Source organism: Sciurus vulgaris (assembly GCF_902686455.1).
Source record: "Sciurus vulgaris genome assembly, chromosome: 5".
In the NCBI taxonomy this organism is placed as follows: domain Eukaryota; kingdom Metazoa; phylum Chordata; class Mammalia; order Rodentia; family Sciuridae; genus Sciurus; species Sciurus vulgaris.
In genome coordinates this window covers 175,847,531-175,869,261 of record NC_136465.1, presented here as the reverse complement: position 1 = coordinate 175,869,261, position 21,731 = coordinate 175,847,531, and the positions used below count along the sequence as shown (strand labels likewise).

At 52.2% G+C, this 21,731-nt stretch overlaps 1 protein-coding gene across 7 annotated transcripts in view; it reads left to right on the top strand.

The window, feature by feature from the left end:
• The window catches only part of EFCAB6 (EF-hand calcium binding domain 6), a 224,912-nt gene that overhangs the window by 143,180 nt on the left and 60,001 nt on the right, over positions 1–21,731 (top strand). For all 7 annotated transcript variants that reach the window (XM_079143290.1, XM_079143288.1, XM_079143286.1 and 4 more), the window contains 4 exons: positions 2,331–2,445; positions 4,453–4,586; positions 10,444–10,676; positions 18,372–18,468. In XM_079143290.1, coding sequence (XP_078999416.1) covers positions 2,331–2,445; positions 4,453–4,586; positions 10,444–10,676; positions 18,372–18,468 — 579 coding nt within the window. The remainder of the gene's footprint in view (positions 1–2,330; positions 2,446–4,452; positions 4,587–10,443; positions 10,677–18,371; positions 18,469–21,731) is intronic.

Genomic DNA, 21,731 nt, shown 5'->3' with positions numbered 1-21,731 from the left:
GGCTCTGCACCCTCCGGGTAGCAGCTTCCTGGGATTGTGCACAGCGTGGTGCTGCGTGCCCGCTGGGGATGGCATAGGAGTCCCAACAGGCTGCCAGCGGCCTGCCACACCCCAGGCTTCACAGCCCTCCAGGCTGGGAAACATTTGCCTACAGACATTTCCTTCCCATCCATTACATATGTTTTTTTGTGAAAGGACTAAGCAGGAGGAATTCACCATGAATAATTCATGTGTAATTGTTTTCAAAATATGAAGTTATCTTTCAGAGCAAGCAGGCCATCTCTTTGCTGCAGAGGCCACCGCCTCTGGGTACCATGGATGGCTGCAGCCTTCCCTCTGCACGCTGCTGCCATCAGGCTGGGACTGGCTGCTCCACAGGGCAGGCTGGGGCACCCACGCAGATGGCGCGAATGCCCAGGTGCGCACTGCCTGCCCAGGGCCGCAGGTGCCCCGGGATTGGCCTTGGAATGCAGCTGCTCCCCTGGCACCCCGTGCCACTACCTGTGCACAAGCAGTGCTGCTGTTCGCTCTCTCCCAGCGCAGCCTCCCCAGGGAGACGGAGGCTCCCAGCAGCACGGCTGGTTCACTGTTGGCAGCCCCGCGAGGGCCAGGCCTGACCGACGGGGCCAGGAAAGAGGCAGTGACTTCCACATTCAGAAGCGTTGTCACTGGGTAGATGGGAATAAAGAACAAGCCACCGGTCCCCGGGCCTCTTCCTGCACACCGCAGCGGTGACACGAGGAAAGGAGCCGTGTCGGCACCACCATCGGCGCGGGTCCCTGCCGAGAGCCAGATCTGGACTGCAGCTGGGAGCTCACTGGTCCGTGCGTGCGCGAGGCCTCCTGCCCTCCTGCCCTCCTGCCCCCAGGACTCTGCTTAGCCTTTCCTGTGTGGCCAGTCTAGATGCCTGGGGGTGGGGTGCTGGGGTCCATGGTGGGGCTGCTCCCCTACTTTCTGCTGACTGGCTTCCTGTCCTCTCCACCTCCCCTTCTTTGTCTGGCGCAGCCACCCATCCCACAGTGGGGCTCATCATGGTGGTTATGAATCAGTGTTTGAGCCCTGAGCCTGCCGCTCCTTGGTCAGGTCACCAGGGCAAGTCGCGTGTACTTCCCAAGCCTCCGTCCCCACGTGTCCAGAGTGGGGTTTGGAAGCATCTTTCTCAGGGCTCCTGGTTAGGATCGGGTGAGCTTTGTTAGTGCCTGGCCCAGAGTGGCAGTAAACACCGCTCCACGGTGACCATACTGATACCGCCCATGTGACTTGGCCGCAGTCCTACCCGATCCTGTGTCCCTGCCCCAGTCTGTTGTCTGCAGAAAGGGCTTTGCTCACCAGCCTTCCACTGGGAAGTTTGGGCTTCCTGTGGCTCCAGAACCATCTGTCATGTGTTCAGTCCCACATCTGCTTCACCATCTCCACAACACTCTGCACACTCAGCCCTCCAAAAATCCTCTGTCCCATGGGGTGGTCAGTCATCCTGACTGGCTTCGGCCCTGGACGCACAGGCATTTTGAGCTGTGGTTGTGTCCTTTGCGGAGAGGAAAATGGGCTTCCTCAGTCGCTTTGTGGCCGCGGGAGCAGCCGGTGGCGTTTCCGTCCACCTGGACCCCCCGCATCTCTGCTGGGTGCGGTCTCTCCAGGCAGCCGCTCAGTCTGGACTGCAGGCCCTCTGACTGTGGTCGAAGGTCGTCATCTGCCCAGGAGTAGCCCGCCCACCTGCCTCTCTGGGGAGGTGGTGTGGGGACAGTTCCATGTGATGTTTGCCCTTAAGGGACAGTGCTTTCCCAGGTGCTCCCTGCCCTCCCGTGCACAAGGGAGACAGGAATTTGTGATTCAGGACGAAGGGGTCAAGAACAACCTTCAGCGCTAGGCTAGGACAGGGAGGGCAGGAAGGGCAGCCATGGATACCCTCCCGCCGCCTGCCTCACAGCTTGCCGATTGGCCTGCGGGTCACCTTAGAGTTGTCGTGTAAATCTCTCTTCCCTCCTCACACTGCCTTGCTTGGCTGTGGATTTCCCTGATCGCAGGTGAAAGTAAACTAACTTAAAAGGGACTCCAAAGCCCCTGCAGTGGCGACCGTGGGAACGTGGGTGGCAGGGCCTTTGCAGGGACCCGCTGAGCTGCCCTGGCCCGGGGCCTCACTGGCCAGGGTGCTGCCAGGTCCTTTGTTCACCTCGCGCTCAACAAACACAAGCCTTGTGGGGCAGGGACACAGGCGCAGGCCCCGCCCTCAGCTGCTGGGATGGGCAGAGCAGCCATCAGGGCGGGAGCAGCTGTGCTGAGCAGTGACTCCCGGATGACCAAGGCCTCCCCACCTGGGCCTCCTTCGCCAGGTGCTGGAAGACAGTGGGATGCCCATGGACGACACCCAGTACTCCCTGCTGGCCACGAAGATCGGCTTTAAGAAGGAAGGCATGAGCTACCTTGACTTCGCTGCAGGGTTTGAAGGTACTGAGCCGAGTCCTGCGCAGCCCAGCCTGCTGGGGCGCTTTGCTTAGTTTTATGGTTTCAGCCCTTCCTTTTTCTAAGCTAAACAGAAATGTGAGGGTGGAAGTTGGCCTGGGTCTTCTGCAAACCCAGAGCACAAATGGTTCCTAAAATTTACTCCCGAGCCTGTTTCTTTGATCAGACGCCAGTCAGACTTCATGTCCTTTATTTTTCTGGCTGAAGTGATTCTGGTCACCTGTATTTAATGCTACCCATAGGCAGGGCAGCTCTTATTGTGCCCTGCTGACAGATGGGGATGCAGAAATTCTAGAAGATTCACTGCTGTGCTCAAGATCCCTCAGCCATGGCTCCTACCTCCAGCCCCAATAGTTGTGAGGAAAGTAGGAAACTCACCTGGTGTGGGAGGTCAGGCAGGCTGGGTCCTCCCCCAGCTGTATGCACCTCCTTCTACTGTCCAGCAGACAGGAGGCAGACAGGAGGGTCCTGCAGGGGTCGGGTACACGGTCAGTAGATTTCCCTTCTCTCCCTCTCTGCACATGCTGGCCAGGCTGGCTGGGCCAAGGCAGCCCTCCGTGCATGGCCCTTCCTGGTGTGGGCTCTGGGAGATGGCTGCTTCTCCTCTGGAGAACCTGGCTGTGTCAGCACCACAGGCCCTCCCAGCCCTACCAGACTCACGTTTGCCAACCTCAGAGAGAGGTCCTGCTCCTGAGGAGAAAGGCGACGTGAGCAGCAAGGCCTTCTAGAATTCTTGACACTTTCTCTGGGTATGAGTGACACCTTGAAGGAAAATGAAAGACAGGGAGAGGACCCTGCTGCTCTGGTGACTGCTCTGCCACGCTCATGCGTTCCTCCTTCAGGGAGAGATGGGCCCAGGGCAGGTGAGTGGGATGCTTGCCTGAGACCAAGCTGGCAAGACCACCATAGAGCAGACCAGACTCAGCTTCTATCCCTGTCCTCTGCCCCCACTTTTCTGCTCTTCCTCCCCATGACCTGTCCCCCTTGCTCTTTTGAGCAGCCTGGCCATCCTCCACCAGTCCCCCACAGGACCAGGTGCTGTGGGGCAGGAGAGCCAGGCTCTGGCAGCTCCATGCTGGGGTCAATGGTGGGCCCCCGTGGAGGGGTCAGGGTATCCCTCTGTGGAAACCAGTCCCTACTCCCTGCTGCCAGGTGGAGGTGGGGCAGAAGCCAGGCTGCAGACTAGATCAGAGGGTTCCCATGAGCTCTGGGTGCCCTGTCCCTGGCCATTGCCTGCAAATCCCACCCCTGGGGGTGGGGGCAGCTTGGCTGCAACATGCAGGGAGCCACGTCTACGTCCCAGGTGGTGGCCTGGCTGTGGACAAGGCCGTGTTCAGATGATCCAGCCTGGTGAAATGGCTGGGTTTTGAGTAGAGGTTGCACTTTCTCAGTTTAGGGAAGAGACAGGGCCACCAGCCAGCTAGGCCCTGGAAGCCCGTAGACCGGGACAGCCGTGCTGTAAGAATGCTACCTGGGGAGGATGCAGGCCCTTTGAGCCCATGTCATCCTCTGTGAATAGCTGTGGTAAAGATCCTTGAGCTTAAACAAGGCACCAAAGTCTACTAATTTGGGTGGTTAGAAGGGTCAAGAAGTAAGTGACAGCCCCTGCATGACATCTAACAGATTCGTGGTCAAGAAATGACCGTCAGGTTGGCAGGGGATAAATGACACATTCCTGTCATTGCAACATGGTTCTAGGGACCAGAGAAGAGGCAGGTTCTCGCCCTGTGCCTTTGGGCATCAGGAGATGAATGGATGTGGGCCCCGCCCCTGAGGAAGGACAGAGAGAGACAGCGTGCCAGGGTGCCTGGAGGGACCCTCCCACCATCAGGGACAGCTCATCTTGTAATAAGGGGAGCTTTCCTGAGACATGGAAGGAGCGGGAGCCAGACAGGGGATGCGGGACTGCAGGGCCTCGCAGGGCAGGGCTGGGGAGGGGAGGAAGCAGGTCGCAGGGAGGAAGAGCGCTCACCGTCCGCCCTCTCGGTCCAGAGTCCAGTGTGAGCGGGCAGGAGGCCGCGCCCCCTCAGACGCCAGCTGCTTCCAAGAGTCACTTGACCGGCAATTTCATAACTGCTGAAGAGTGCCTGAAGCTTTTCCCCAGGAGACTGAAGGCGTCCTTCCAGGTAACCTAGGACCCCCACCACGCAGCTACACCAGTGAGGGTCCCGGTGCCCAGTCACGCTAGGTCCCCCCGGGGGCACACGGGTCTCCCTGGCACTCAGTAGGCTGGGGTGGGGGTGGGGCCTAACTTTGAGGCCCCTCCCCCGTCCCTGTTGACACTGCTGGACGTGAGGGGACCCACCTGGCATGTGGGACATGGCCACCCGTGGGACATGGCCACCCGTGGCACAGTGAATACCGGTTCCATTCCACTCTTTTACTCACCCAAAGCGTCACACTTGCCGGGTGCTGGGACAGAGGGCAGGAGCCCCCGAGACACCAGGGTGGAGGGTCAGTCAGTCCACGTGCACTGCAGTCGGCTGCCGGGGAGGAACAGGTGTGCTGTGGGCACTGGAAAGGCCATTCAGGGTGGACTTCCAGAGGAGCAGCACTGACTCTGAAGTCCTAACCATGTGCAGGCCAGGAGAAGAGGGAGCAAGGCACAGATGGGCCACCCAGGCCAGGCAGGTGGACGGGTCAGCTCTGGGAGAGGGCGAGACTTCTGGCGCAGGCACAGGTGCGGGTGGGTGTCGGAATAGATAAAATGGAAGGGGCAGCAGTCTTGCCAGTGCTGAGGCAGGAAGAGCAGGACTGGTCTGCCAAGAAGCCAAAGAGGGTGGTTGGAACGGAAAGGAAGCTCAGCACGCTGCAACCTGTGAGCTTCAGGGGAGGGCGTGACGCCAGCCGTTAGAGGGCACCCTGACCCAGTGGGGAGGGACAATAGGAGGTAGCCCACTCCAAGCAAGGGGTGGGAGGTGTCCTCTGAACCATCTTCCCCATTCTGATCGCTGCCTGGAGATCCGTTGGCCACCAAGCTTCCATTTTTAAATAAGCCTCTTTGGGATGACTGCCTAGCTGGTATTTTCCTGCAGGGGTTTGACTTAGAATGTTCTGTACTCTTGTCAGGCCATGAATCCTAATTTTTGCTTTGAAAAAATATGGCCACCTTACGCACACATGGAGAAGTCTTAGTCCTCGCTGTGGGTCCAGCCTAACGCCCAGCCAAGCACTGCATCCTGGGAATCCTCAGGGTGCCTGGCCAGCATGGAGGAAGCAGGTTTTTGGGTGGGGAGAGCAGGTTCTTTGAAGAAGGAAGCCAGCTGCGTGGAAAGCTGTGGCTGCTGGAGGGAACGAGAAAGAACTGGAGGGGCTGTCCCCAAGGTGCTGGCCCCTGGCCGGCATCTCCTTGCTGCCCTGCTCGAGGCAGGCTTGCCAGTGGGCAGAGGCCAGGCAGCTGCGGCTCATGCCCTGCGCGTCCCAGCTCAGGCCCTCCTGCCTCCCCAACCTTTGTCAGCCACTCACCTCTCCCAGGCGGAGGCGACCAGCTCCACAGCACCCTTCTCCTGTTATCACTAAGCTACAAAGCTCAGCTACAGGGAACGTGTGTCCTGCGTATTCTAAGAGGATCTTCATTTTAAATAATTAAACAGTGAGTTGATTAAACAGACATTCACCAACACCCACTCTGTCCTGCCAAGGAATTTTAAATCTAGTGGGTAAAACAAAGATGTGACCCCTCTTCACCAGTTTGGGGAGAAGACAGGCCGGGGGCAGATTGCCTGGGCTCCCCGGGGCATCTCATGTCCTCACAGAGATCCCCAGGTGACTGAGCATGTGTCTGAGGAACGTGTGGTCTCAGTACTTGACCTCGTGGCTTCCTACCCTGGAACATTTTGCCTTATCAAGATGAAAAAAAAGCCCCCAATGTTTTGTGTTTGTAAACTGATTAGTTCAAAGTGCTGCTGCTGGCACTGTTGGTGTCATTGTACAGTCACATCGACACAGATGGCCACCTGGGCCAGGTCTACAGCCCCCAGCAAGGCTGAGAGGGCTCGTCACACCCGGCAGCCCAGGCCAAGGATGTGAGCCACAGAAGTGGTGGGGAGGCAGGGACAGACCCCTGGGTGACCTGGATGGCACAGAGCCACATCCAGACCCTCCATGGCCCCCATGGGCTGACTTGACCTGGGGCTTACCTGGACGTGTGGCTAGAAAGGACGTGGCAACACCAGCTTCCCTTGGCCAGCGTCTCCTCAGGTCCAGGCAGGTGCCCTGTACTCTGTGCCTTTCAAAACCAGGCAGGATGAGACAGCAAGGCTGCAGCAGGACCAGGCTCGGTCACTCCCCTGCACTTCCTCTTCCACCTCCCAGCCCGGGCTGGGCACCGGCCTTGCAGGCGGTCTTGTCGACGTGTGGCTCTGATCCGTGCCTCCCTAGCTCTTAGGCTGTGCTCTGCCCCTGCCAGCTGGCCAACAGGCCCGGCCTGCCCCGTGTGGTGCTCCCTCAGCTGCCTCCACACCTCTGCTCCACCACACTCCTGGCCCGTGCACACTGTTCCTTCCCCGATGGCTTCTCCTTCCCCTTTGGCCTGCTAATGCCCCCCTTCAGATCAGCCAGGGGAGCTCCATTGTCATCTGTTCCCCTCGCCCTGGAGTGTCCCTAGGGCACTGAGCCTGCGTCCACTGTAAGCAGATGGAACGTGAAGCCTGAGTCTCCCCTGCACGTTCAGGACAGCAACCCTGTGGCTGCCGCCATGCCCGCACACAGCAGGGCAAGTCACAGTCTGGAATGAGTGAGACCCCGCACCACACGCCAGGCAGTGACCCGGAAGGTCTGCACACAGCGTCACTTTGACATCTCTTCAAGCCCCGCTCAGCCCTGTGGAGTAGGAACTAGTGTCCCTGTATTATAGCTGGAGAAATTGGGGGCCAGAAGTGGGGAGAGATGTCCCCAAAGTCACACACTGAGTAGATGTCATGGTCAGAACTGACCATCTGTCTGATGACAAGGCCTTTTTTATTGCAGTCAAACCAGGAGTCTCCACTCTGGACAGTGAAGACTGAGACCTAGGGATGAGTGAAATTTGTAAGCTGGTAGGACTGTGGCTCAGGTCCCCACGCCCAGCCCCAGGGTGCAACGCTAGTGCAGCAACTGAGCCCGCACTGCAGCTGCGCCACCATGCTGAGAGCAGCAAGGGCCTGGGAGGGAGACCAGGGCAGGGAGAGGACTGGGCACCAGGTGAGACCCAGAGCCCAGGGGCTGCACAGGAGCAGTGTGAGATGACTAGAGCCACATGGGGGTGGACGATGGGGACAGGATGGGAGCCAGGAGCCTGGGCAGGCCCCTGGAGATTCTAGGTCCTGGGATGGGTACAGGCAGGGGAACAGGGAGAAGGGCTGGTGCTGGGTGCACACACACCAGTGGGTGCGTGTGGGGCCTAAGGGAAAGAGGAATCAGCAGGACTCGGCGGGGGGGGGGGGGGGGGCGGGGTCTGAGCTCCTGAAGAAATGAGTGGCCCCTTGCCAAGAGGCCTGGGAAGGAATGTGGGAGCTGGGTTGGTGCCCTGGGTTTGACTTTGGCTTTGTTCAGTTTGACATCTGTCTGGAGTGAGCCATGCCATTACAGAGACCAAACACATCCTGTCTTTCCACAATGTCAGGATTTATTGAATAACAGTAAATTCACTAGCTACATCAAGTTCATTGACTTTAAGCACCAAGTATTCATGATTCACTTGGTAGCCACGAGCAGGTCAGTCACAAGTTCTTTTATACACCACAGCCGTAACCACGGAGGCTGGGGATGTAGCTCAGTGGTAGACACTTGCCTGGCACGCACGAGGCCGTGGGCTCCATCCCCCGCACACACACACGCCCTTGTCTTATTACTAATATCTCCAGTACTCCAGTCACACAGAACACTCTGCACAATGATGTTAGATCACATAAGGTTAACAGTGGCCTCAGGTTTAAAAAGGCAGAACTGAAAGCACAGGCAGAGAGCTAATCCAGATGTAAAAATAGTCACTGCAGGGAGGCCACTTGGTTCAGAACCCTGCCAGGCAGCCCGCAGCATGTGCTGGACACTGGGAACCTGTTCAAGGCTTGTGGCTGCTCAGGGCACAGAACTCACTCAAAGCACGGGACTTACTGTGTAGCACAGGACTGGACGCAGGCAGTTTTGAAGTGACCTGCGTCACAGGGAGATCTGGCTGAGCTAAAGCCACGAGGAAGAGTTGGGAGTTCATTGCCCGTCTCAGGCCTCGTTCACTGGCTGACCTGATGGGGTGACGGATGGGCGTGTGCCACTGTGCCACATCCTAGGTGCTGCTCGTAGAGTGTGCTCAGTGAGGGGGCAGCACTCAGCGGCCTGCAGTGTTTGCTCAGCTCATGGGCCTCATTCCTGCTATGGCTTTGGGACACCCATGCATCTCTGTGCCTCTGATGTAACTCAAGTTTTGAAGGAGGTAGTGTTTTATTAGCAAGGTTATTTATCAGTCAGTGCCTTGTGATTGTGCTGTACACTGGGGCCATTCTTTTTGACAAGTCCTTCATGTCCAACATCTGGCAGTGACCTCCTTGCCGGGTGGGACAAGTCACCAAGTCGTCCTAACCATAGCCCTTAGCACTTTGCGCTCAAAATGTGGTAGCTCAGGGCAGGCGCAGCCTGAAAGCCCCTGTCCTCTGCAGCATGGAGCGGCTCCGAGCAGGACCTACCTCAAGAGGACGTGCCCTCAAATGGTTGGAGATGTGGCTGGAGGGTATGCGGGACTTGCCGCTGGTGGGCAGGCAGAACGGCAGCGGTCCTGGGGAGCCCTCAGGCAGGGGCTGCAAGCTGGGTAGACCTCTTCCTCCTGCTGCCTGGCCGCAGCTCCGAGAAGCAGGGCAGAACCTTTCAAACTAATTTCCACTGTATGTAGCACAGTGGTTGCTCAGTTGGGTGCAGAGAAGTGTTTGGTGAATGAATAAAGGAGTGAAGGCGGAGAGACCTGCCCCTGCAACCCCAGGACCCTTACCTGGACGTAGGGCCTCCTGTCTCCTCAATGGCCTGTAGGGGAACTGCCCCAGGAAGGACAGGGGCAGTGCCCCCAATTGGCCAGATGAGCCCCTGGGTGAGGCCCAGAATCAGGGCTGATGGAAACGAGGGACTTGGAGCCACAGCTGCGATTTTTGAAGCCCAGGTCGCAGGCAGCACTTCAGGGAGAAACAGGCGTTGGCTCAGTCAGACAGCCCCGCACTTCCGTGTGACCTTGGGCAATAGAAATGGTGTCCAACGGCACTTCAGCGCACTGGTCATGCCAGGCAGTACTCTCGGTGCTTTGTGTGCAGTACTGTGTTTCCCACAGCAGCCACGGAAGCCGGGGGACTTCAGTTCCCATCCCCGCCTTGTAGGTTGGGCAAATGAAAACATAGTGACAAGGTTGATTGACTGGGCCCCAAGTCCCGCGGCTAGTAGGCGGCAGAGCTGGGATTTGCAGCTCAGCACCCTGCCTCCAGAGTGTATCTGCTTTCTAATCCCAAGCTCCCTGCCAACCTGGAGCCTCTGTTTCCTCATCTGCAAAATGGGAATCTCTGTGCTCTGAGCAGTGCCACGGACAGAGCAGAGGAACCTGGGCAGAGTCCTCCGGGGAGAGCCCTGGCCTTTGCGTGTCTCCTCTGTGTGATGTCCAGCACAGTATTTGTTTGCCCAGAGACAGAAGTGGTCAGACATTATGAAAGTTCCATCAAGACACTGAGCAAGTTGTCTAAACATCCTAGGAAGTCCCAGCACACTCCCGTCACGGGTACAGGAAGTACAGGTGCCACGTGGAGTGGAAGGGAGAGAAGAGGCACTCTGTCCCTCTCCAGCTCCTTGCCTGACACAGGGAGAGCTGGAGAGCGATGTGTGATTCCCGAGGGAAGCAGAACTCACAGAGAGAGCAGGCGGGTGGAGTCCCCCAGAGCAGTGTGGCAGCTGCCGCCCGCCGCGCTCCCTGCACAGCAGGGTCGTGAGTGTGTGGTGGCGGTGCAGAGGGATTGGACGCGTGCGTTTTGTTCCTAGGACCCCTACGCTGCCTTCTTCAAGATCGACACCGACATGGACGGCATAATCAACATGCACGATTTTCACAGATTGCTGCTGCAGCTCCTGCTCAACCTGAAAAAGGGGGAGTTTGAGCGTTTCCTTGAGCTTCTTGGCTTGAGACTTAGTGTCACTTTAAATTTCCGGGAATTTCAAAATCTGTGTGAGAAGAGACCCCTCAGAACAGACGACGCACCTCAGAGACTCATTAGGTAAGCGGGCAGTACCCTTCTGCATTGCACGCGCCCCCCCCTTGCCAGCAGGCAGCCCAGCAGCTACGCCGTGGTGGCCGATCACACGAGGCGTGGGCATTCAGCATACAGTGACCAGGACACACAACCACTGCCCCACTGCCAGGGAGTGTCGTTTATGTTTCACTGGGCATCTTTCTGGTAATTTTTTTTTGGGGGGGGGGGTACTGGGAATTGAACCCAGAGGTGCTTAACCACTGAGCCACATCCCTTTTTATATTTTATTTAGTGACAGGGACTTGCTAAGTTGCTGAGGTTGGCTTTGAACTTGAAATCCTCCTGCCTCAGCCTCCCAAGCCTCTGGGACTGTAGGCATGTGCCACTACGCCCAGCTCCAGTGTTATTTTTGGTTTTTTATTTTATTTTTTTTATGCATTTCAGTGTATACCTACACTCACTTTTCTGCCCATTAATCTGGGGTCAGATGTGTATGCCTTTTATGGATGAGACTTTGGAGACCTCTGTGCACCTGCATGCTGCCAAAGGCTTAGCCCTCCACAAGGCCTGTAGCAGGCCAGGCAGGGCTGCACACGGACTGGGTCTGGGCACCTTCTTCTCATGCTCCCGTCTCCTCCTCCCCTCCAGATGCTGATTCATGGCCATAGGCCATGATGGGGACTGCCCCAGGAGATGCAGGGATGCCTTCAGCTCCTCAGAGCAGTGCTGTCCCTGGGACCCTTGCCCTCCCCACACAGCCGGCCCCTGGCCAGCAGGACTGTCTCAGTGCCCAGCCAAGCCCCAGGGCCCTGCACACTCAGCCTTCTCTTTGCACGATGCTCAGTTCTGAGGGCATAGTAGGGCTGCCCGCTAACGGGCACCCGTCCCAGACAGCTCTTGCTGATGCCTGTCGACTGCTGACAGGCGAAACTGAGCAGCCCCTCCTTGACCAGTTATATTATTCTTATTTTGAAATATATGATAACTGTGAGGTACACTTGCTGGCAAGATGACAAGGTGTAAATAGTGACATGCTCATGGCCCAGGGGCTTCAGGAGAGCACCCCTTCTGCCCAGCAAAGGGAGCCCTCATAAGCCACGGCGACTGTGCCATCCTGCTGTGGCACTTGCTGAGGCTGCAGAAGGATGTCTGACCTTGTACTTCATTGAATTTCCCCTCTTGAATGCATAGGTTTTATTTTAAATGACACTTAAAAAAAAAAAGAAAGAGAAAAAGCTAGGAAATGACTAAAGTCTCTTTCTAAGTGAAACAGCCACGTGACACCTGAGTTGAACACCTGCACCCCACCGCTCGGGTTTGGAGGAGCTCTGATCTGAGGCTTGATTGCACAACATTAACAAGAACAAACAAATCCTCCCAAGAATTTTCTGGAGGATGTGTACAGAAAGAACAGAAATTCCACCACACAATGTGATCTTCCCCTTAGCCTCCTTCCTTCTTAACCCCCTTATTTGTATTTATTTGTTCCTTAATTAGATGTTTACTAAGAGTGGAGTCAGGGATGTTGTCCCAGGACCGAGTGGCACAAATGTGTTGAATAGGATTTGGCAGCTCCCATGTAGGGGGCTCATGGTCAAATGTGAGAAGGGAACGGAAATAAAGAGCCACAGTGAACCGAAGGGTTACTGGAGGGCCACAGGAACAGGGGGACAGGAATCCTTTTGAGGTGCTCAGAAGTGAGGACACTCGCTGATCTCAAGGTGGGAGTGGGAGTCCGCCAGGTACAGGCCAGAGGAAAGGCCACTCAAGGGAGCAGCACTTGGAAAATCAGAGGTGGGCTTTGAGCCCATTGGGGATGCGGGGCGAAGACGCTTGTGGAGGAGCGTGGCAGGAGTGCAGGGTCAGAGGGCAGGAGGCCAGTGGTGGAGGGCAGGTGTGGTGCAGTAAGGTGCCAGGCAGAGTTCTCTATCACTAGGCAGGGAGGTTTATGTGCTGTGGGATGAAGCAGTCGACTGTGCTCTAGAAAGATCCAGAGTGGAGGACAGACACAGGGCAGGAGAAGCTGGAGCCCAGTGGGACCTGGCTCGGCCTCCAAGGGTCTGGGGACTGACGGTTCTGAAATCCAAACCAAGGTGCCGCCTCGGGGAGAGCCCCAGCTGTGCACCCAGTCGGTGCTGTGCTGTGCTTCATGTCCCACCCCTTAGTGCCCAAAGGCCTACGAGGAGGCCTTCTACCTGACTCGACAGTGCAGGAATTGGGGTGAGAGAAGACGCATCTTTACAGGTCCAGGTGGTGGGCAGAGGAGGAAGCCTTCCAGCCTCTCCACTGGGCCTCTCTGGCCCCCAGGCCTTCCCTTGCCATCTGTGTCATCAACATGCAGTGCTTTGGAAACATTGAGCATTCATAACTTTGTTGAAGAGGGGCCACCATCTTGCTTACTTCATGACCGCAAAGCATTTTTGTTTGTAGATACATAAATACCAATTAGAATGACCATTGCGATGTTTGCTTCATTTCTACACCATCCATTCCCTTCCAGTCGCCTGTTAAAAATACATCTGCCTTGGCGGCTGGTCCATTTACAACCCACATGAAGTACAGTCAGGTACAAGATCATCATAGAAGTTGAAAGAATACTGTGTCATGTCTGTCTCACAAAATTAGATGGTGCAGACTCATCACAAACTATTGCGTGAGCCAGTCCTTCCTGTTGAATGATAAACTGATGAGATACCACATCTCCATTTTTGTCCTTGGAAATGTATCATTTGCCGTCTGGAGCTTGGATTCGCATGCTTGGTGGTGCATCTCCCTTGCAGCCTGGAGAGCTGTCCTCCATCTCACATTGTCTTCCGATTCATCTCATACTATCTCACTTTCATCCCTAGCCATTTAGGAACAAAGTGAGGACTCTGAATTTTCAACGGTGTTCAGTACTAAAACACTGTGAAGGTGGTATTACTGTTTTCTGGAGACAGACTGTAAAACCTTGGGCACTATAAACCAGAGAACCGCAGGGTCACAGGCTAGCGATGGCCCACTTTGGTATCCTCTCACCTGCCGGGCAGTTCCATCACTTTTGTTTCTTCTGACCATGATCTCTTTTTCTTAGCATAGTTGGGAACAATTGAGTAATAATGTAAGTAAAGTTAAAACCAGCATTACTAAGACTCTATGATGTACAATAGACATGGAAGAGGGTCCATGGACACACGTGGTAATTGCAAGAGAAAATGAGCTTCATTTTATAAAGAAAATAATTTCAAACATTTTCATTCTTTGGAAGACCGCCAAGAAAGAGAGAAGGCGTGAGTGGGATCATTCTGGCTTTGGTATCATGGTACTGCTGGCCTCATGAAATGAGTTAGGAAAAATTCCTTTCTCATCTATTTTCTGGATTGTATAGAATTAGTATTATTTTTCCCTAAATATTTTATAGAATTCACTAATAAAGTCATCAAGTTCTGAAGTGTCCTTTGTTGGGAGGTTTTTAACTATAAATTCAATTTATTTAGTAGCCATAGAATCATTCAGGGCTTCTGTTTCTTTTTGAGTGAGTCTTGGTTCTTAGTCTTTCAAGATGGTGGCCCATTTCATCCAAGTTGACAATGAATGGGAAGTAAATTCTGCATAGTAATTCCTCGTTGTTGCTTTAAAATCTGTGGCGTGCTCAGGAGTAGCCCTTCTTTCATTACTGATGCTGGTAGGTGACGCCTTCTCTTATTCTTTCCTATCAGTTCAGCTAAGATTCATCAATTTTATTGATCTGTTAAAAGACCTAGTTACTAATTTCACTGAGTTTCCTCCATTGTTTCTTCTGCTTTCAGTTTCATTGATTTCTGATTTTGATCAGTTCCTCCTTTCTGCTTGTTTTGAATGTAGTTTTATCTTCTTTTGTATTTTCATGAGTCAAAAACTCAGATTTTTTAGTCCATTCTTTTCTCATATAAGCTCTTAATGCTACAAGTCTCCTCATGGGCACTGATTTAGCTGCATTTCACAAATTTGAATATGCCGTAGTTGTTACCTCCATTCATTTCAAAATATTTTCTCATTTCCCTCGAGACATCCTTTTGGATTCATGGATTACTTAGAAATATGTTGTTTAATTTAAAAATATTAGTTTCCAATTTCTTTTTCTGTCACTGATTTCTAGTTTAATTCAATTATTGACAAAGGACAGACTGTGTGACTCTTGTTCTTTTACATTTTTTAGATTCTGTTTCATGACCCGACATGATCTGCTTGGAGAACACTCCCCGGGGCCTTGAATACAGTATGTTCTGCTTGCGCTGGGCGGGCGGAGTGTTCTGCAAACCTCAGTTCAGTCAAGCTGGCTGCTAGGATTGTCTGGGTCCTCTGAATTCCTGCTGGCTTTCTACTTGATCAGTCAGTTACTAAAAGAGGAGGGTTAAACTCTCCAGCAGGGCCTGGAGTTTTCTGTTTCTTCTTCTAGTCCAGTATGTTTTGAGACTCTGAGAAAAGAGAGCATGTTGTAGTAGCAGACACATAGCACCTCTCCGCTCTTCCTGATTCCTGAAGTCCCAGGTCCCTCTTGCTGTCCTCCTCCCTCCCCAAGGAGCTTCCCTTGGTGGCCTGTTAGAACCGTCCACTGGAGACGGTCGGCTCAGTTCTCCTTCACTGAGAACATCTCTATTCTCTTTTATTCCTAAAGGGTAATTTTGCTAGATACACAGTTTGGGGTGGACCATTCTTTAGTTCTGGCACTTTAACAATGTTGTCCACTGTCCTCAGGCCTCCAGGTTGGTGGCGAGACGTCTGAGCACTGCTAGTGTTGTTTTTCTCAGGTCGTCTTCAAAATTTTTAGGGTTTCAGCCCTTTAGCATGCTGTGGCTAAGCAGGAGTGTGCTCAGATAAATGTACATATTATCAAAAGTGCATATTTATGTTTTTTGCCAAATTTGGAGAGTATTTAGCTACCATTTCCTAATGTATATATACAATTTTTTGTACCTGTCTCTTTCTGTTCTCCCTCCAGTACCTGAACAGAAAGCTAAGCTCTCTTACTTCTGTGCTTCTGGCTTCCGAGTTGCTGTCTCCCTGTGTTCAGGTTGGATTTTGGCTCGTCCCCTCTCTTCAGGTCCGCCGTCTGTCGCTTCTGTCATCTTCATTCTGCCACTGGGCCAATCAGTGGCGACTTTGCTTCAGTCACTGTACTTTTTCCGGTTCTGAAGTCTCTGCCTGGTTCTTACCTTCCCCCCTCCCGCCCCCTCCTTTGCGTTGCTGGGAACTTCAGTTCTTCTAGTCACTTCGAGTCTCCTACTTTGTGGTTGTAACAGCCGATACAAATTAAAATCTGATGATCTCAACATTTGGTTCGTCTTGGGGTTGGTCTTTTGTTCCTTACCTGGCTGTTCGCGTTTTCCTGTTTTCTAGTACAAGTTCGGATTGTGTCCTGGACATTTGTATTTTGTGGCGGTACTCTGGTCCTGTTGAAGTCCTTTGCACGTGCTGATTGACTGTCTTCTAGTTGGCTGCAGAGGGCCGACAGCCAATTCACTTTAGGCTGTGCGTCCCCATCTGCCCTCGGTGGCCTCTGTGACAGTGTGGCTGTGACGTCGTCGGCACTGTCCAGAGAAGCTGTGTGTGCACCCCGCACAGCAACCAACCCCTAAGCACTGCTGCGCTGCTCTGGGTCGGGAGCATGTCAGAGGTTGGGGGAGCCTCTCCTCTCTGCTTCCCCACACCCTCCAGCCCCCAGGGGCTACTTTCCTCTGGCTGAAAGTCTGAGCTGTCAGCCTGTCCGGCTATTTACGCTTCCCACGACTGGGTCCAGCTTCGGGGGAACTTGGTGAGAGAGAAAGCGAGGTTAAAGGCAGCACAGGTCTCCCTGACATTCCTTGATTCCCAGTCCTCTGGTTACACAGAAGAACCCAGAGTTTTCGGAACCTCCGGAGCCAGTGTGGCTGCTGACCCACCAGGAAGTGCAGCGTTGAGACTGGGCTTCCTTTGAAAAGAGACAAGAGGGGTCCACCCAGCTTTTGTGCTGCAGGGCCCCCTGCCTGGCTCTCTGGTCACAAAGTCAGACTTCCTTTCGCATCTTTTCCCTGCACATCTGCCACAGTTCCAGAGTCTCAACTACTCTTGTACCCGAACCGGGAACATGGGAGTTGAACTCCAGGAAACTCATGTCTCGTTTGTCAGTTTAGATTTCCTTCTCGGTCAGCCTTCAAGTCACTTTTTGTGTCCTGTGAGGGGTTTTCTGTAGTAGTGAGAGGGAGAGGAAGGGCTGAGTGTACCCACTGGTGTTCCCTGGAGCAGCGCATCTCAGAGGGCCGCTCCCGGCCCTCCTGCTGAAGCGTCCCCTGCCCTCCTGAGACGCTTGGTATCTGTCTGTCCTCAGTGCTGTCACAGCAGGAGATCCTCGAGCTCGGGGACTCTGTGTAGCTGGTCAGGCCTGAGCGAACTGTGGCTGGAAGGCTGGTGATCGTCAGACCTAACGGGCCGGGCAGTAAAGAAGTAAGCCGCTGCCGAAGAGGCCCCACGACCGGTCCCTCTGGAGGGGCCAGGGTGCCAAGTGGGAACCAGGAGAAATGGTGGAAAGCTCAGGAGGGTTCCCGGCTTGAGCTTGGGTAACCAGGGACACAGTGGAGCCTGTGGCCTAGAAGCCGTGGGTTTGTCCAGAGAGCAGGTGGGATGCCCTGACCTTGCCACGCAGTCCGTGCCCCGGGGCTCCGTGACAACTCTTCTGGGGAGGCCCAGGCGAGCCACCTGGGTGCAGGCAGGCGCTGGGAGGAGTGGGGAGCCAGGGCGTCACCGGGATTCAGGTCCTCGTGAGCACAGTGCGACACAGCCCAAGCCTCCACCTCCTCCCGTGGAAAGCAGTGCGGGGGCTGAGGTGGAGCTTGGGGCCTTTCCCACCCTTGAGATTCCGTGACTCTGGAGTCCAGTAGGCAGTTGGAGAGAGATGGCGCAGAAAAGCAGGTGAGGTCCAGCTCTGGGGGGAGCAGCCCGGGGCGGCCGGTCGGGCCTGAGGAGAGAGCAGAGGGGAAGCCAGGCACGGGTGGGAGCCAGCTGGAGCCCTGGCTGCAGACCCCGGTCCTGGGCCCAGCAGGCTTCGTGAATTGCCAGACTCCCCAATTTGCTTTAGTGAGAGGAATACTCCAGGGCACTCCAGGTCCTCAGCCATGGTCTCCCCGGTGTCACTGTGATCTATCCAGGGCCAGACCCTGGGTCTAGGTGACTGCAACGAAATCATTGCGTGAGTACAGGGAAGGGGACTTTTGATGGTCTTTGGAGCCTACAAGCCTCACCTGTGAAAATTAGCTGCGACCGGGAGGCTGTAGCTCTGCTCTCGGCTGTGCCCCACTGTGGCTTTAGACAGCAGTCTCGCTCTAACTCGCAAATTCTAAAAAACAAAACAAAACAAACAAACAAATGAACAAACAACAACAACAAAAAAGTTTTGGTTATTTTCCTCCTAAGACTTAATGTTGTGTGATGCTCTCTCCTTCCCTGAGAAGAAATGAGCCCTGTTTGTTTTGCATGCTGGGAAGAAAAAAAAAGTTGAATAGCATTTATCTGAAAATAAATAAGGACTTACAAAATTTAAGAAGACTTCCCTACCATGCAGCTGGGGAAATAAGACTGTATTTTAAGAATTAAGTTAGACCAGATGTGAAATAGCAGACTTTAATGGTATCTTGAAACAAATAGAGGGTTAGGGGAACCCCTCGGGAGATTCACGAGCCCATTAAATTAAACACAGTTATTTATTTATTTATTTCTTCTTTTAAGAACCAAACAGAAAGTTGCGGATTCTGAACTAGCCTGTGAACAGGCTCATCAGTATCTTGTTATCAAAGCGAAAAACAGATGGGCAGATTTGTCTAAGGTAAGATGATCGCTCCCTTAAAAGGAAGAAAATCGGTCCCAGTGTTCAGGGCTGCTGGGGTGATCAGGCTGTTTGGAGTTGGCCACTGCGTTGGGAGAAGGCCTCTGCCCGTTTGTGGCCTCCTTCTTCATCATTATCAGCGTGCATCCATCCTGCCAGTCACGGGTCTCACTGGGCCATCTCCACACTCGCACGCACGGTGCCTTGGTCATGCCATCCTCCCCTGGCCCGCCTGTCTCCACCCTCCCGTCAGCCCCATTCACAGTCCCATGTAGTCCCTTTTGACTTTGAGGTCATCTTTGTGTTTCGCGCATTGGGGTTTCATTTTTATTTACTTTATTCTCACATAGGAGTGAAAACACGCAGCACTTGTCTTTCTGTGGTGATTTGCTCAGCCTGATATCCTCTGGTTCCGTTGCTTTTCCTCCTCTTGCATGTGAATAATTCTTCTTTATGGCTGAGTAATATTCCTTTGTGTACATATGCCATACTTTCTAATCCACTATCAGTTGATGGCACCTGGGCCGATCCCTGTCTTGGCTCGTGTGAATTGGGCTGCAATAGATGTGGACATGCGGGTGCCTCTTTTGCATGCTGACTTCATTTCCTCTTGCTGTGGGCCCTGGAGAGTCTAGCCGGATCATTTGGGGGTTGGGTCTTGGTATTTTGAGGCACCTCATCAGTTTTCCATAGTGGTTGCACTAATTCACATTTCCACCAACTTTGTGAAAGGATTCCCTCTCCACATGCTCTCCAGCGTCCGCTAGTTTGTCTGTCTGTCTGTCTGTAATGGCCATTCTAAGTGTGTGAGATGGACTCTCAGTATAATTTCAATTTGCATTTTCCTGATGGTAAAGCTACTGAAAAGTTTTTATGTATTTATTGTCTACTTGTGCTTCTTTTGAGAAGAATCTCAGGTCATTTTCCTATTTTTTTTTTTACTGGATTTTTTTATTTCTGTTAAGTTTTTGAGATTTTATATTTTGTTTTTTGGTTTTGGTTTTTTTTTTTTTTTTTTTGGTATTGAGGATTGAACCCAGGGATGCTTGACTATTGAGCCACATCCCCAGCCCCTTTTATATTTTATTTGGAGACAGGGTCTCACAAAGTTACTTAGGACCTTGCTAAGTTGCTAAGGCTGGTTTTGAACTCATGATCCTCCTGCCTCAGCCTCCTGAGCTGCTGGGATTACAGGTGTATGCCACTTCACCTGGCTAGTTTTTTGAATTCTTTATATATTCTGGATATTAATTCTCTGTCAGATGAATAGCGGGCAAAGATTTTCCCTATTCTGTAGGCTCTCTCTTCTCTGTCAACTGTTTCCTTTGCTGTGCAGAAGTTTTTAAATTGGATGTCATCTTATTTCTCAACCCCTGCTTTTTTTCTTGAGCTATTGAAGTCCTATCCAGGAAATCACTGCCTATGCCAAGATCTTGAAGTGTCCCCTGTGTTTACTTCTAGTAGTTTCCAAGTTTCACGACTTACGTGAAGGGGCTTGATCCATGTTGTTGATTTGCAGAGGGTGAGAGGGGTAAGCTTCAGTCTTCCCCACGCGCATGTCAGTTGTGCCAGCACCATTTCCTAAAGATGCCATTCTTTATTCAATGTATGTTTTTGGCACCTTTGTCAAGAATCATTTGACTGAAGATGCAGTGATTTCTGTCTGGTCCTCTATTTTGTTCCGTTGGTCTGCACACCTATTTGGGGGCTGTTTTTGTTACAAGTGTGCTTTCTGCAGTATGTTTTGAAACCAGTGGGTGAGACCTTCAGCATTGCTCTTTTTGCTCAGGATTCCTGTGGTTATTTGGGGTCTTTTGGTTTCCACCTAGAATTTTTTCCAGTTCAGGTCATTGGTATTTAACTGGGAGACTGCACTGAATCTGTAGTGTGGCAATCTTAACATTAGTTCTCCCAATCCATGAACATGGGCGGTCATTCTACCTTCTAGTGTTCTTCAGATTCTTTCTTCTTTGTTTTGTAATTTTCACTCTACAGGTCTTTCACATCTTTTGTTAGGTTTATTCCTTAGGGTGTGTGTGTGTGTGTGTGTGTGTGTGTGTGTGTGTGTGTGTGTGTGTGTGTGTTCTGGGGCTCTATTGTGAACAAAATTACATTCTTGATTTCTTTCTCAGCAAATTCTTTATTGGTTATATAGAAAAACTTCTGATTTTTATATGCTGATTTTGTATTCTACTACTTTACTGAATTTACTTATCAGTTCTAAAACTCTTTTGGTATAGTCTTCGGAATTTTGCTGAACAAAGAATCATATCAGAAAACAGGGATAATTTGACTTGGCCTTTCCTGCTTGTATCCCTTTTGTTTCTTTCTCTTGCTTAATTGCTTAGTCTAAAACTTCTAATACCATATTATACAAGAGTGATGAGATGGACTCTGGTCTCATTTCTGACCTTAGAGGAAATGCTTTCAGTTTGAAGGACTCATTCAGTATGATGTTGGCTATGGGTCTGTCATAAATAGCCTTTGTTATGTTGAGCTATGATCTCTTACACCTAGTTTATTCAGGAGTTTTATCATGAAGGGATGTTGAATTTTATCAAAGGCTTCTCCTGCATCTATTGAGATGATCATGTGATTCTTTATATTCTTTTTATGTGCTGTGTTATGTTTATCAACTTGCACGTGTAGAACCATCCTTGCGTCCCTGAAATGAAGCAACTTAATCATGGTGTGTGATCGTGATTAATGTGCTAATGAGTTTGATTTGCAAGTATTTTATTGGGAATTTTGGCATCCATGCTATCAGGGATATCAAGCTATAGTTTTCTTTTGTTATGTCCTTCTCAGGGTTTGGTAGCTGGGTAATACTGACTTAGAATGAGTTTGGAAGTGTTTCTTCCTTTTTATGGACTAGTTTAAGGAGCACTGGTGTTGATTCTTCTTTAAAACTCTGGTAAAATTCAGCCATGAACAAATTAAGTGCTGGCCTTTTCTTTTTTGGGAGTTTTTTTGCTACTGTTTCATTCTCATTACTTGTTATTGATCTATTTGGGTTTATTATATCCTCTGTGTTCAATTTTGTTAGGTCATACGGATCCAGGAATTTTTCAATTTATTGGCACATAGTTTTTCAAAATATTCCCTAGTAATACTTTCAGTGCTATCAGTTGCAATGTCCCCTTTTTCAGTTCTAACTTTTGAAAATTGTTTTTGTAGTTGTAGGTGGACAGCGTGCCTTTGTGCAGTGCTAAGGATGGAACCCAGTGCCTCATACGCGCTAGGCCAGTGCTCTGCCACTGGGC